This window comes from Mustelus asterias, chromosome 15 (assembly GCF_964213995.1).
Source record: "Mustelus asterias chromosome 15, sMusAst1.hap1.1, whole genome shotgun sequence".
Taxonomy (NCBI): domain Eukaryota; kingdom Metazoa; phylum Chordata; class Chondrichthyes; order Carcharhiniformes; family Triakidae; genus Mustelus; species Mustelus asterias.
The window spans coordinates 55,362,941-55,376,995 of NC_135815.1; the positions used below are offsets into that span (position 1 = coordinate 55,362,941).

Consider the following 14,055-nt stretch of genomic DNA (forward strand, 5'->3'; position numbering starts at 1 on the left):
ACAGCTCATGCAGTGAGCTGAATCCATTCATGTCTGCACAGGGAAACCAATTCAGATTGATCTGAACTAGGGAAATTACCATAGGGAGCATACAGCCAAACAGGTCGGACTCAAGCTGTCAATAAGCTGATTTATTAAAGACCGATTCAAACCGATGTCGCTATTCACGCAGTCTTTGAGCAGCGACACCCACCGTCTCTCCCGGCCTCGTGCTGTCTGTACCACCACATCTGAAGTGGACTCATCAAGACTAAAAATTAACCAGCAAATATCAAATTAAAATCTTAAGGAATGTCCATATAATCCACAGCTATTAGACTGCTTATAATTACCCATGTTTATTTGCTGAGTTCGATTGATTCAATTTAGATTTGTGAGGAAAGTCACAATGCAGCAATACACAGGACAGAACAACTCTCACGTGTTTACTCAACCCAAGCTGGTTTCCCTTTAGTGTGAGAATCACAAACCACAAGAAGAGGAGATTGAAGCAATTGAAAACAGTTCAATATCTACCGGAATACACTGCTTAACTTCAAAAAAAAAGGCCCAAGAAGGAGCAATATTCCCAAATTAATGCAATATACTGAATGGGAAACTGCTCAGGAGGAATTACATTCAACGTTTGCACCTTGAATAATTACTGTTCGATCCAAAACAGGAGCCAGAAGCATTCAACCCATGTTAATTTGAATAGAATTTCAACTGTTTGTGATCAAACCTCTTTACATCGAGAAATCTTTGGTACAGAGCTACCTTATCAAACACAGATCCTACAGTCCTTTAACTGTGGCTCTTTCAATTCGAAATTTATTTATAAACACAGAATTAAAATTTCCAACTGAAGTAACAGAACTACCACAAGAAATCTGTTTTTAAAACTACAAATCCTACAACTTTTCAGAGCTGGATGTCTCCAAAGACAGGGAATATGGTACATTTAGCTTTTTCTGTTATGAGGCATGGCAGTATTCGATAGATTAAACAATTAGTTACGAATCTCCAATACGTTAAAGGGTTCCTGCATTAATCAGTGATCACTGAAGGGAGGGAGCTTTTTATTTTCCTTCCCCCAAATTGCATAACAACTATTTTTATGAAATTATAAAAATAATAGGATTTAGTTTAGTGCATTTAACTATTTTGTTGCAAAAAAAGAGGGCATAATGTCAAAGTTGAGCCATTCTATTTGCCTTGCAGACACGTAACAGTGGAACAAATAATGTGGCATGGGGCACCTTGCTCACATTGTAACATCACTGGACCTTTCATCTAGTCCCCCATCCCCTCCAGTTTTATTTTTTTTATTGTTAAGAAAGGGGAAAAATGTAAATCATCTATTAGATTTCATCATATCTTACTAAAGCAATTACATCAAGAAAATGATAGCGCGTGTGGAATCAATTATGCATGCACTTGGATTGGGACCAAAGGCTACGAAGTCAGATAGGGCTGCACACAGGAAAAAAAAAACCTGGAACTCACAGATGGACCCCATCAGTTCATCTTACTGTCTAAAAAGTTCATGCACTTAATAATTTATTTGTGTTCTGGATACTGTTTCTCCACTGAATATTAACAACTTTGAAGCGTGCTTTCAGCATAGCAGAACTGGAAGGAAGCAGGCGGCTTGCAGCTTTTGACTACAGCATCTTTGGGAAAAGAGCCACAGAGGCAGCTTCTGTGCTAATGCAGAAAACATGATCAAAAGTGATTAACAACAGCTTCATATGCAAATTACATTAATAAAGGAGTGAAAAGTCATCATGTAAATTAAATATGTCGAATCTCTTGGTGAACTTTCAATCTTGAGGAAAGAGGGAAAAAATAGCACTGCTTTAATTTACATCATCAATTTTCCGAAATACTCAAATCTTGGCGATACAAACAATTTTCACCTTTTCTTCTGCAGCATCCTGACAAGCCAGCCTGATGCGTGCCGAATGCACATGTTAATAGGCCAATCAAAAATGCAAAACAATTGGCAATTACAGCGAGGACCTAATGGTCATTAGAATTTACAACTAGGTAATGAACTAAAGTCTGCCCACACCATGCATATTCATAAAGCAATTTAGCCTTTGAAGATTAAAGAAGTGCTTAAAATTCAAATGAGCTTTGGTAAATTATCAGCAAGATTCATCCAGGAAGTGCAGGTTATTCTAAGCCATTTCTTTAAGTTTTTTTAATGACAAAAATATTAGGTCTGTTAATCTAAGCTTTCTACAAGCAAGGATCGTCAAGTCAAACCACAGGAACAATAAAAACACCAGAACAATTACATTGGCATCCATGGATCCCAACTTTCATTCAGAATCCTGACAAAATATCTAACAATGTGACCCACACACACACACACATATATGTATATATATTATATATAAAGGCAATTAGCTTACTCGAAAACTGCTGTTACAGTCGTGATAAGACTACAGCATAGATTGTTGCACTATCACTTTACAACCACTGGGCATTTGATAGGAGTATCTCCACAACAACATGCACCAAGGGCAAATAAATTTCAATTTTTTTGGTTTATGTTAGGTGTGCTAACATATTCATGACCACCCCACACCTCACTCATTCAGTGCCTAACATCTTTCAGTACATGTCCTGTAATTTTATCAGAATATTTAGCAAGATTAAATGCTGGGAGGCAGGCAGTAAAGTGAGCAGATACTACAATGGTTTAAATAAAAGAGTGCAAAATTTTCACAATTCTTTGACAGTTAATTTGTGAACACATAAATGTTTACACCCTGTGATATTTTGCCCCAATGGTGTTATTTTCTATTAGGGTTTATCATGGAACTCCACAAATCACCAACCCATAAAGAGAGCTGCGGAAATGAGAAGGAAATGACAAGCAATTACGCCAACAAAATAGCAACAATCATTTCTGAATTTCAAAAGAAAATCCACAAGTTGAGAGCATGATACTTGTAGGCATCCATTCTAAATTTTCTGCTGCTCTTGTACATTAATGACATTGCAAGAATAAGGCAGCTTCCCAAGGACAGGAGCTCGCCATGGAATAACACTTCATTCTCCAAATATCTAGAAGAGAGTTGATCTCGGTCTCTCCATCTTTCTCACTGCCAATCCAAGCCAACTGATTTCTCAGCTTAAAGAACAATGATGGCTTTCCACGTTGGACCATGCCACAATCAAATACATAAAGCAAGTAACAGGTCTGCTATTAAAATCAGCATTCAACATTAATAGTCAACTGATATTGAGAGCTGATTCAACAAACTATTTGTCTTTATAATGCACAACGAGAAAATCTGCTTCTCCTGTTTCCTCTCCCTTCCCCCACATACATATTAAGGCTGCAGTCACTGTTTATTTGGAAGATCAAATAATATTCTCCTCATTATTGAAACGATTCATCGGCTTATTTGGATACTACATTAAACTGTCATAAAAAATGGCACAACTTCCCAGTTAAATGTGCGTTGAGAGTCTTACAGAATGTGTTAACGTCACGCTGAATGAGCCCCAGCTAATTGGCATCATGTTTTTCAGCCAATACAGACGACAGTTGTTTAGTTTAAGGAAATATATATTAAAAATATTAAAGTAATGATCAGAATGATTATTTTCAAATGTGGTTTGAATTCGGGTGCCTTGTCTCGTAAAGCATCTTACTGCTCAGATACAAATGTAGACAGCACTATAACAAACACTGCTGACAACTTGCAATCTAGCAAAAAAAAATTGGCAATGTGCTGCAAATTGCAATTTATTTATTGTTCATCAACATTCATCATACAACCGTGAAACATTGCAGGAGAATTCTTATTTCTTTCTATTAAAAAAAAGGGCTGTGCCCATTTCCCAAAAGGTGGCATACCCAGAGCTGCCACTTCCAGTGCAGAACAATATTACTGTGCACTCATGAATAACATTAATATTACAGCATCGCATCTCACAGGACATTTACATGATCCCATCTGAGCTCACACCTGAGGGCCACACTCAGGCTTGATAATTGAGCTCTGATTGTAAAGGCAAATGAAGAACACTAAAACCCTGCTGGGATCTAGGTTGACCTCATCCACCCTGCACCTTGCTCTTTCCCGTGCCAAGGTGTCTCTCAGACACTGAATAAGGAACATGTCAAGACACTGGTGCCAAATCAATGAGAGAGAAAAAAAAAATCATAAAATGAGAAGAAGCCAGCGGCCCTGGTCAGTACTGCTGAACCAGTGTTCAATATGTAACCAGCACAGAGCACGATGCTGAACGCTCAAGATGCCCAGTGCTTCGAGCTTTAGGGAAAGAAATGGCGTGGTGCCAGGAAATGGCCGACTAGGCACTAAATGCCTTTATTTCACAAAGGCTTGCCAATATGAATATAAAAATTCAGATGGTAAATTATCTGCTACATAATGCAATTCTTTTGACAACTTTTAAAAACTGAATACTATATAAAATAAACTCATCACTTAATTTCATATTTGTCAATTAGCTAATTACAACAAAGAGAACGGAGTGCAGACGCTTCTGGCTAGGATGGTATCCTAAGACAGAGGCTGATTACCCTGGCTAACAAATGATGTACCACATTAGGCAACCAGCCTTGCTTCTAATTTTTACAAAGCTGAAAATACAATAAAACTTTCATCTAACCTGATTTATCAAAGTAAAGTACAATCTATTGGCAAGTTGGTTAAAGTAACAAAAATACAATGTTTATTTCCTATATCACTGAAGAATAAACATACCGTGTACACTACAAAGCTCACCACCACCATCAAAATGGGCAATAAATAAACTGTTTAATGGTCAATCTGTTTAATGTAATGAAAAAACCCATGGTTGCACTTCCTTTACAATCTTCCACAACTGGGCAATGACGAACTTGAACATGACACCTTGGTCAGAATGCTAACAATTTCTCAGGGATCTTTTAGTAAAGTGAAAGCACATTATCAACACAGACAGAAAAAACAACTTTGTGAACGTGGGCTGTGAAATTACAACAAATTAATCAAGAGAAACAATTTTAACTTTTCTATCACTTAGTGCCAGAGCAGGGAGCTCTAGCATATGTGTAGACACACAGTTACGGTGTAAAATATAGTTTATTAAAGGGCACATTATAAAATTTTGTTATAGAATTTTCAAATATTTACAATTTTGAATGGTAAATGAACAATACTGATTGAACAAAACATCTTCCACCATTTAACTCCCAACAATGCACGTCTCAAGGCAACATTATTTGCCTTCCATTTCTCATGCGGATCAAGCATCATATATATATATATATAAAATACACCCTATTTGTGAGTGTGACCGCCTGTTGTACTACTGCATACTATGTGCCTGTCCAATGCATGTAAATCTACTGTGCACTCTAGACTTTCAGGGTCTATTCTGAGCAATCTAGATCACATTTGTTTGACGGTGTTTGTGTGGTATGTCTTTTGAGCTGCTCTCCTCGATATGTAAATAGGAGGTTGCATCACTTAAGCAATACTCCATATTTGGCGATTTAGCATGGCTTTTTCAGTCTCTAAAGGCTAGAAGCCCCTTCCGCCAGACTCCTGATTCATTAATCATGCCCTGTATTTGTATTCATTTTCCTTCATATCTCAGACAACATATATAACTGGTCGCTGTATTATTTGTCCCCTCAAAGAATCTCTAACTCGCTTCTCACTGCAATACAGAAGCTTCACATTTATTGGAATGATAATGCAACCCACTAAATCGTCAGAGAAAAAGTAGAAACATAATTTATCTAAACAGTGAACGAAAGGAGTCAACTGAAGGAGGTGAAAACCTGAATTACATTTTCAATCTAAATAAAGCTTTTTTCTCCTGTAAGTATGTGCTGGATATCTTCCTGTATAATTAGATATTTAATAAATATCTGAAATACATTCCTATATTGAAGTTTTTTTGTGATTTTGCATCTTTGATTAAGCAGTTATTATAAACTATGAATTATTATAATAAAATTGGATTTGATACAGCTTCAGTGGTTAAGGAACTAATGTGCATACAGACTTAATATTTTTAATAAAAGGAAAATAAGAAGATTTCCAACGAGGACTCAGCAACAAGGAATCGTGACACATTTATTCTAAGCTGTCTAATTTTTCCCCAAATTAAAAACATTTTCATTAAAAACAAGGAATAATTCATTCAATTTTTATTTTTAAATTCCCTATCACAAAGCACTAGCAAAGAGGATTTCCAGAGATTTGATTATTTCAAATCAGAGTTAAGAGAACTGAGCACGGTAACAGTGATAATTTATACTCAGTATGAACTTAAAAGGATAATGGTTTGAATTTTTACATTGCTATTTTTGCTACCAATATTTTGAATAATTAACTACAAAAATGCTAATCAAATTTAAAGAAAAACTAAATTTAACCATTCAAAAGAAAAACTGGAATTTCTGCAAGAACTCTTAAGTAAATAAAATTTGGTGAATTTTGATTTGACATCAGGAGAATGTGAGAGAAAGATGGGAAGAGGAGAGTCAGAGGCAAACAAAAAGGAGAGAAAGAGATAGAGAGAGCAACACTCATGCAGTGACAGAGAAACAGAGAAAGCACAAGAGGGTGAAATGTAGCAGTGGAAACCACAGCAGAAAGAAAAATCAAGATACATCTGTCAGAACCACATCACAAAACAGAGAGAATGCGAGAGGCATTTATCATTCCACTGAGGAGACTTGGTGCATCGAGTGGCCTTTCCTGTCAAACCAACCTTTGAAATTTCTAACATGCCCTTAAACTTTCGAATAAGCATGTCTGTGCGCTTCAGCAACTGCCCTCTTAACTCTGGCCTGGCGAGTATAAATGGCATCTTAAAGTCAAGGTCACCCATGTCATTTTGCCAAGGGGCTATGTTTAATTACAGTGCAAATGCTGACAGCTGATAGAGACTCGGGGACTAGCAGCAGCACTCTGATTAAAGCAAAAACGGGGGGGGGGCGGGGGAAAGGATACAATAAGGCTTGTGTTTTTCTCTGGTTATTTCTGTTTGTGTAGGGGTGTGTGTTTGGTTTGATATTGTGTTTGGTATTTTTTACCTGCCGCTGTGCTTTCCTGTTTGGGGCAAACTCCCTTCGATGATGTAGATAGGCAATCATCATCATCTGGTGTGACCTGTATGCCAACCTCGACAGGTGTGGATGCCTTTTTCAGCTCACTGGGAGACGGTGACGGTGGCTTATCCACAGCTTTGTCCAAGCAGAGGCTGCCATTGCATTGCTTCCTTTTGTGCTCAATAAAGATCAGAATGTCTCCCAGTGGGAAATTCATCTGACACTGGCCGCAGGTAAGGAGGTCGTGGTCACCCTCAGGGGCTCCCAAGGTGCCATGTTCCTCTTCTTCATCTGTGAGAATGGCTTCCAGGGAATCAGCTACAGCAGAGGAACAGGGGGAAAAAAGCAAAAAAATATATAAATCAGACAATTCTTCTCAGCAAACAATTTTAACTTTAATCTTTCTTCCTCAACTTTCCCCACAGGGCTATATCAATAACAGAATGAATATGAGAGGCTGTATTTGGAGGGAAGGGTCTCTGTCCTCCTGCTGAACTGTACGGCTTCTCCAGGAAACTTATTGCATGGCAATTTATGTACAAAAGCACAGAAGTTTTCAGGATAGCATTATCTGATTTAGAACGCATCCTCTTCACCTACAAACAGTAAAATGTGCCAGTGAAAAATGAGTAATTGTTTTATGTGTGGTCTTACTTCACATTCCCTTATAATTGACCTGATTGCTTTGGGAAAGGCTGGGTATATTTAGAGTGTAGTGGTATTGCAGCAAGAGGAGACTTTTCAGCTGCTTTTCTCCTCCTCAAAATTATTTTTGATTATTTTAATGTTGTAGAAATAAAGGGGTTTGTTCGGCACAGAGGAACTGGATTGATTATTTCAGTTTTAGTGCTCGTTCCAAACAGCTGGTAGCTTTACATTACACAGCCCTACATGCCAAGGATGGGCTTTGTGACAGAAGCTATTGCCTCTCTTCCTCCTTTTGTTAAAGGCTCTTGGTGGGAACCCAAATACCTATTTTGACACTTAGCTGCTCTGAACAAAAGCATTAATTTATTAATATTTTGCCATAAATGTTAATAGCATTGGAAAAGCTGCCCTCCCTTTACAACCACTTGCAGCCTTTTTTCCAAGGAAAGCTAACAAATTGGTTTTAATTACCTGATATCGCAGAGAATCACACCAAGATGTTAATTCCACTATAACAGACTATACAAGTTTACTAAACATTTTGGCAACTAAAGGATTTTGATCAGTACCAGTCAAATTTGTTCCTTGGTATTGAAAGTCGCAACCACCTTACGATATCCCTTTCATAACTCCTAATTAGACCAAACGTGAATACACCTCCCCTATCCTCACACACACCTGGTAACCAATTGTGACACAGCCATCGAAACTAATGCCCAAAAACATTTTACATATTACTCAAACAAAATTTAAAATTCAAAACATTATCATATTAAAAGTAAAAAAGTGCAAATTCATGTCTGCTTGTAATGGAAATTTATATCGATGAATCAAGACAATCGAATAGAATTTCGCTGGCACTTTGAGAGAAATACAGTTATAGAAGAATGATCTTGCAAACTTTATTTTTAAGCTTATTTAACACAGAGGCTTGTGAGGAAGGGGCAAGAAAGGTTACACCTTTATTTCAGTTATCTGTCATGATTTTCTGAGATTCCAATACTGATTGGAAAAAACCTTATATTTTATTTTCAAGTGACACAGATTTGAATTCACATTAACCGATGGTGTGGCGACACCCCAAGAAAGAAGCTCCCACATATAGTAAATCACTTTTTAATTTTAAAATCACAAAATAGTAAATGAGTCATGCACTTTAATCCAAGTGATTAGCCCTACATATTTTTGCAATGAATTTGAAATAGTGAAGCATATAAATATGCAGAAGAATATGTGTATACATATACACTGAATTACAGAATCGATGGGTTCTCCATTCACCAAGTTAACAGCTTTATTGCCACAAGTATTAGAATTCTACACTTCGATGCATTTGAAGATGTAATTTTATTGCTACTTGTACTCGGCTTATATGGTACCACTTCGAGAAGGGTGATTTTGGGCTTTAATATAGGTTTCAGAAACAAAAATGGTGTGTTGTTCTGGACAATGTAAAAGTGGAAACTATCCGTTTCAAATCATGCGAAGAAATATATTTACGCTGTCAGAGAGTTTGGGCTCCTTTTCGGTTATTCTAATTCGTTATATTGAAAGAAGATAAGGAAGAAATTCGCGGGATGTAATTCAAACAGATATACATAGAGTCGAGTCAAGCAGCTTCAACATTATTACTTTCAGCTCTCAATAAATCCGCGAAAAAAGTACTAGCATACTAATGTGTTCCCAATAAAGTCTCGAGTTTCAGCTGTCAAAATCTATCCAAACAATATCACGATGTATTTTCCTATCTGAATAGAAGCGTCCGCAACTACCGCTGGACCGGCTTGCTGCGAATTGTTAGAAGCCTTACTTGATTTTCATACAAATGTCACTCCGCAAAACTGTAGGGAAGTGTCGGTTTGAGGGGGTTTGCAAATGGCAATAACGTTACGAACAAGATAGAGTGCGAGGTGAAATCTCTGCAAGTGTTGGGGAGAGAGCGGGAGCAGTGGGTCTTGACAAGCCAACACTTTGGTTTGGAGCCGAAGCTCCAGACATCCTCACTGTTCCGGGCTTGTGTTTTGTTTCAAAGTACTTCCCCACAATAATAAAACGACCGGGAATCACCGCACTCCACACACGTGGGTCAAAGCAAAATATCCCCACGGCAAACAACCGGCTGCCATTACTGAACAAACTTTGTTTTTGTATTGTATCAGTACCTATATTGATTTAAGAAAACAAATTCCCTTTTACTCCACGTTTCTTATCGTTTGTGGAAGGAGGGGTGGGTGACATTGCAATTGTAAAAAAAAGATTTTTATTCGATGATTGATACCTCAACGCAGTGAAACTTGGGGCTAGTGCACTGGAACCCTCATGCAGGTAAAGTTTAGCATCAAAAAGATTTCTTTACCTGGAAGATCATCGGATGGAAAACGGCCATTGAAGCAAAGAGTATTTTGGGGAGGGAGGGAGGGGGGTTCAATATCTTTCGGTTATTTTTCTGGGGGGTGGGGGAAATAAAGAAATGCGAGCGGGCGAGAGGAAATACTGTTGAAATGTGTACAGGTTGCAGCCTGGACTTGTTCCTGAGGTTACTCTGCCTCCTAGCGACACAAACCAACTGCGCTGTCCCCCCCACCCCCATCCATTAAACAACTTGACATCTCCCTTCAAGAACCGAGCAGTACAATACTCTACATTTACACAATCTAACGTGGACTTTCTCAAACATAAATCTTTAGAAAGCCAAAAGTCAATGGTCTTTATTGGCAAGTGGAATCACATTTTACTCCCCTTATTTTGCACTTCACTATCTCGTTCACGGCACTTTTGAATTAGGAAAAAATTTTTAAAACGCGAGGGAAACTCCCACTTTTTAAGGCGACTGCACTTTATTCGCCAGGTATTCCTTTTGTCCAGCCCGCCAGCACCGTCCCGTTCCCCTGCCCCGGAATATTTCATTGTGAATTCCCATCAGATCGCACTCTGATGGCAACACTGGAGAGTCTGACAAGAAACCGGCGGGTTTCCCCCCAACAAAATCTAAAATAAAATTAGAAAGCTGCCTGACCCCGGGCAATGTGGGGAACCAACTTCCTTGTGAGCCCCGGCCCCAACACTGCCGCCCCCGGGAAGCCCGCCTCTCCTCCCCGGGACCTCAACCTGCTCCCCCGCTTTCAGACTCTCGCTGCCCGGGACCCTGGACCCTTTTCCCCAGGGTCTCAGTGCCCGGGGGCCCCCTCCACGGCTCTCGGTGCCCGGGACCCTCTCTTTTTCCGGGCTCTCGGTGCACAGGACCCGGGGAAAAGGGTCCCCCCGGGCTCCGGGACCCTCTTCCCGGCTCTGGGTGCCCAGGACTCTCGCTCTCTCGCTCCGGGTCCCTCTTCCCGGCTCTGGGTGCCCGGGACCCTCGCCCCCTCTCCCCGGGCTCCGGGACGCTGTCTCTGGGCTGCTCGGTTACACGTGTCCCGGAGAAGGAGCCGCTTCCAGCGCAGCTCCCCCCAGCCCGGGAGAGGGACCCGGTGTGAGACCGGGGAGGGGGAAGCTGGGCGATCGGAGGAGTTAAGCCGGGGAGTTAATTCCGTGTTTAAATGAGTCTCGGAGCCGGGAGGATTGGCGGAGCGGGGCGGGCGGCTTCTCCATGAGGTTTCCGCACACGCGGAGCTGCAGCTTGTTGTAAACATTCAGCACGAGATTTTTCCCAATCACAATCTACTTGCAGCGTTTTTGAAAACCTTCCAAAAAATAGTGAAGAGGAGGGAAGGCGAAGTTGAGCGGTAAATAATAATAAAAAAAGTTGCGGCGGCGAAAAGTGAGGGGAGGGAGAGAGAGAGAGGAAGGAGGGAGGGATGGTGAGAGGGAGGTGATGTGCCTCGGACAGCGGGCTGATGCCCTTTGGCGGGGCGGTGGCAGGGGATCAATCGAGCCGCCGGCAGGGTTAGAAAGTGCCGGGGCTGAGGAGGGGAGAAAGTGTCCGGAGCGGGGCTGAGAGGAGAGTGTCCGGAGCCGGGGGGAGAGAGTGTCCGGAAAGGCGCTGAGGAGGGGAGAGTGTCCGGAGCGGGGCTGAGGAGAGGGGGAGAGTGTCCGGAGCGGGGCTGAGAGGAGAGTGTGTCCGCGGGGTTGAGGAGGGGAGAGTGTCCGGAGCGGGGCTGAGAGGAGAGTGTCCGGAGCCGGGGGGAGAGAGTGTCCGGAGCGGGGCTGAGATGAGAGTGTGTCCGCGGGGTTGAGGAGGGGAGAGTGTCCGGAGCGGGGTTGACCGGCACTTTCGGACAAGGAGTTTGTGAGGAGAAAGGGGAGGGGAGGGGGGGGGGGGGAGCTGCAGCTGAAACGGGCGCGGGAGGAGGAGAGGGTGGGGGGAGCTCGGACCACAGCCGCTGTCCCGCTCCCTCTCTCCGGCCACTTGCTGTCAAACGGTCCGGACAGCCCGGCGCCCCCCAAACCCCTCTTTCCTCACAAACTACCTCCACTTTCCTAAAAGGGCAACCACCAGCTTTTATTTTCTCTCTTCTTCCCTTGCTCCCCTTTTCATAATTTATTTTTTTTTAAAAGAGGGGGGGGGGGAGAAAAGTAACAACAAACAAGAGAAAAAAAATTTTTCCCAAAAGCTACTCACGTGAAAATTCCCGTTTACTCAAGTGCTGAGGGTTGCCTTGCTTGCGGCGAGACATGCTCGGTCACATCGGGAGCGGGAAGAAGGAGACTCCAGAGAAAATATCTTCATCAATGGCTTGACATAAAATAAATTAGAAATAATACAAAGATGGCGGCTGGAGATGGATTGTGGGATAGCCGTCATGGCTTTAAAACCACCAAGTTCAAGTGCGTACGTGACGTGCCCGCGAACTTGAACGTCAGGAGGTGGCTGGGCAGGGCGAGAGGAGACAGCAAGCCAATGATACATACCCAGGGACACGGGGCTGGACAAAGCCCACTGATCAGAGACACACACTCACACTCACACTCACTGCTACAGCTTACCCAATAGCAGCTCCAGGCAGCTTTCCAATCAATCCATCATCCCCCACCCACAGCACCTCCTCCTCTCTCTCTCAAAAACCACTCCAATACCCCCCGCCGCCCCCCACCATCACCACCACCACCTCTCCTCCCTGCCATCCACCCCCCCCCCCCCAACCCCCAACCCCCAAACTGCCTGCAACTCATGGGCACAGGGCGACTGGTCAAATTCACTCCAAAAAGCTTCGTGTTCTGCACAAGTACAAGCAGGGCATCAGAAAGAAGGCACACACAGATACACACACACACACAGAGATACACACAGATACATACACACAGAGATACACACACATCTTTTGCCTGCGTCCGTTATTATTTGTCAACTCCCAGCAGAAGGATGACATTATTCACAAGAGTTAATTTATTTTTAGGGGAGGGGGAGGGGGGGGGGGGGAGAATGGACCAGGTTTGCAAAGTGTTTCGCGGTATATAAATAGCAAAGCGGGGTGTTAGAATTCCAGACTACTGAAATGTCGACGGCGTACACGTGAGCCAGATTGTGCACTTGGACAGACAGCAGATATTTACATTTGTATATTATTTTAAATTAAAATCATAAATCTAGTCAATGGGTTTCTTTCACTTTCTAACACAAAATCAACTGCTCCTGGAGGTTGCTGACCCTTTCTGTGTGGATGTGTTTCTTTTAAAATGTATATATTATATCATGTTCATTTTGTAAAATGAAATGAGTGTCCTCGACATCTATTTCCGTGACGTTACCTGTTAACCAGGTCTCTTATTTTCGGTCACTTATCGGTGGATATTTCACAAGACTGTGGAAATGCATCAAGTAACGAGAATATAAAATATAAAGTGAACATGTTAATCCTATTATTTCTCTACCCTTTGTGTCGTTCATTCTATACAGTATGTTAAACGCAGAACGGCTTGATAATTGATCTTCACACAGTTCATTCTCATTTTTCAATGGATTTGCAGGTATTTTAGTTGCAGGTATTTGAGTTGAATGCAAATCGTGTTTAAAATAGCCATGCTGCTTCTCATTTCAAGATACACATACGGCCCTATTCATTTATGCGAGGTGAGAAAAAAGTGTTCGAGTAACCTTTGAAGATTTTGCACCTGCATCGACCGTTTTATTTTAAAAAGTAATAACATTTCAAAGCACATGATTTTTTTAAAGGGAAAAATGATTTTATGTTAATCCTGTTGCCCTTGGTGATACTTGGATGGTTTCATTAAATACGATGGCTGGAAGTCTGGTAAATCAATATGAAATAAAACATTTTTTCCAAATCAGCCCTTCCATGTTGATTTAAAATAAAATTTGCACAACAAACTAGAAAAAGATCATGTGTAACATAATGCTTTGCAATTAGGGAACGGTAAATAAGGAATAATTTATTTTC

At 41.3% G+C, this 14,055-nt stretch overlaps 1 protein-coding gene across 4 annotated transcripts in view; it reads right to left on the minus strand.

Moving 5' to 3' along the window:
• bcl11aa (BCL11 transcription factor A a) overlaps nucleotides 1-12,389 on the minus strand; it is a 215,371-nt gene extending 202,982 nt beyond the window's left edge. For 3 of the 4 annotated variants that reach the window (XM_078229899.1, XM_078229898.1, XM_078229897.1), the window contains exons 1-2: nucleotides 12,279-12,389; nucleotides 7,058-7,390 (exon numbers count right to left, since the gene is read on the minus strand). In XM_078229899.1, the coding sequence (XP_078086025.1) occupies nucleotides 7,058-7,390; nucleotides 12,279-12,333 (388 nt within the window). In that variant the 5' untranslated portion in view covers nucleotides 12,334-12,389. Of the gene's footprint in view, nucleotides 1-7,057; nucleotides 7,391-12,278 lie in introns of those variants that run through there. The other variant, XM_078229900.1, reaches the window with a different exon arrangement.
• Nucleotides 12,390-14,055: the final 1,666 nt, after the last annotated feature.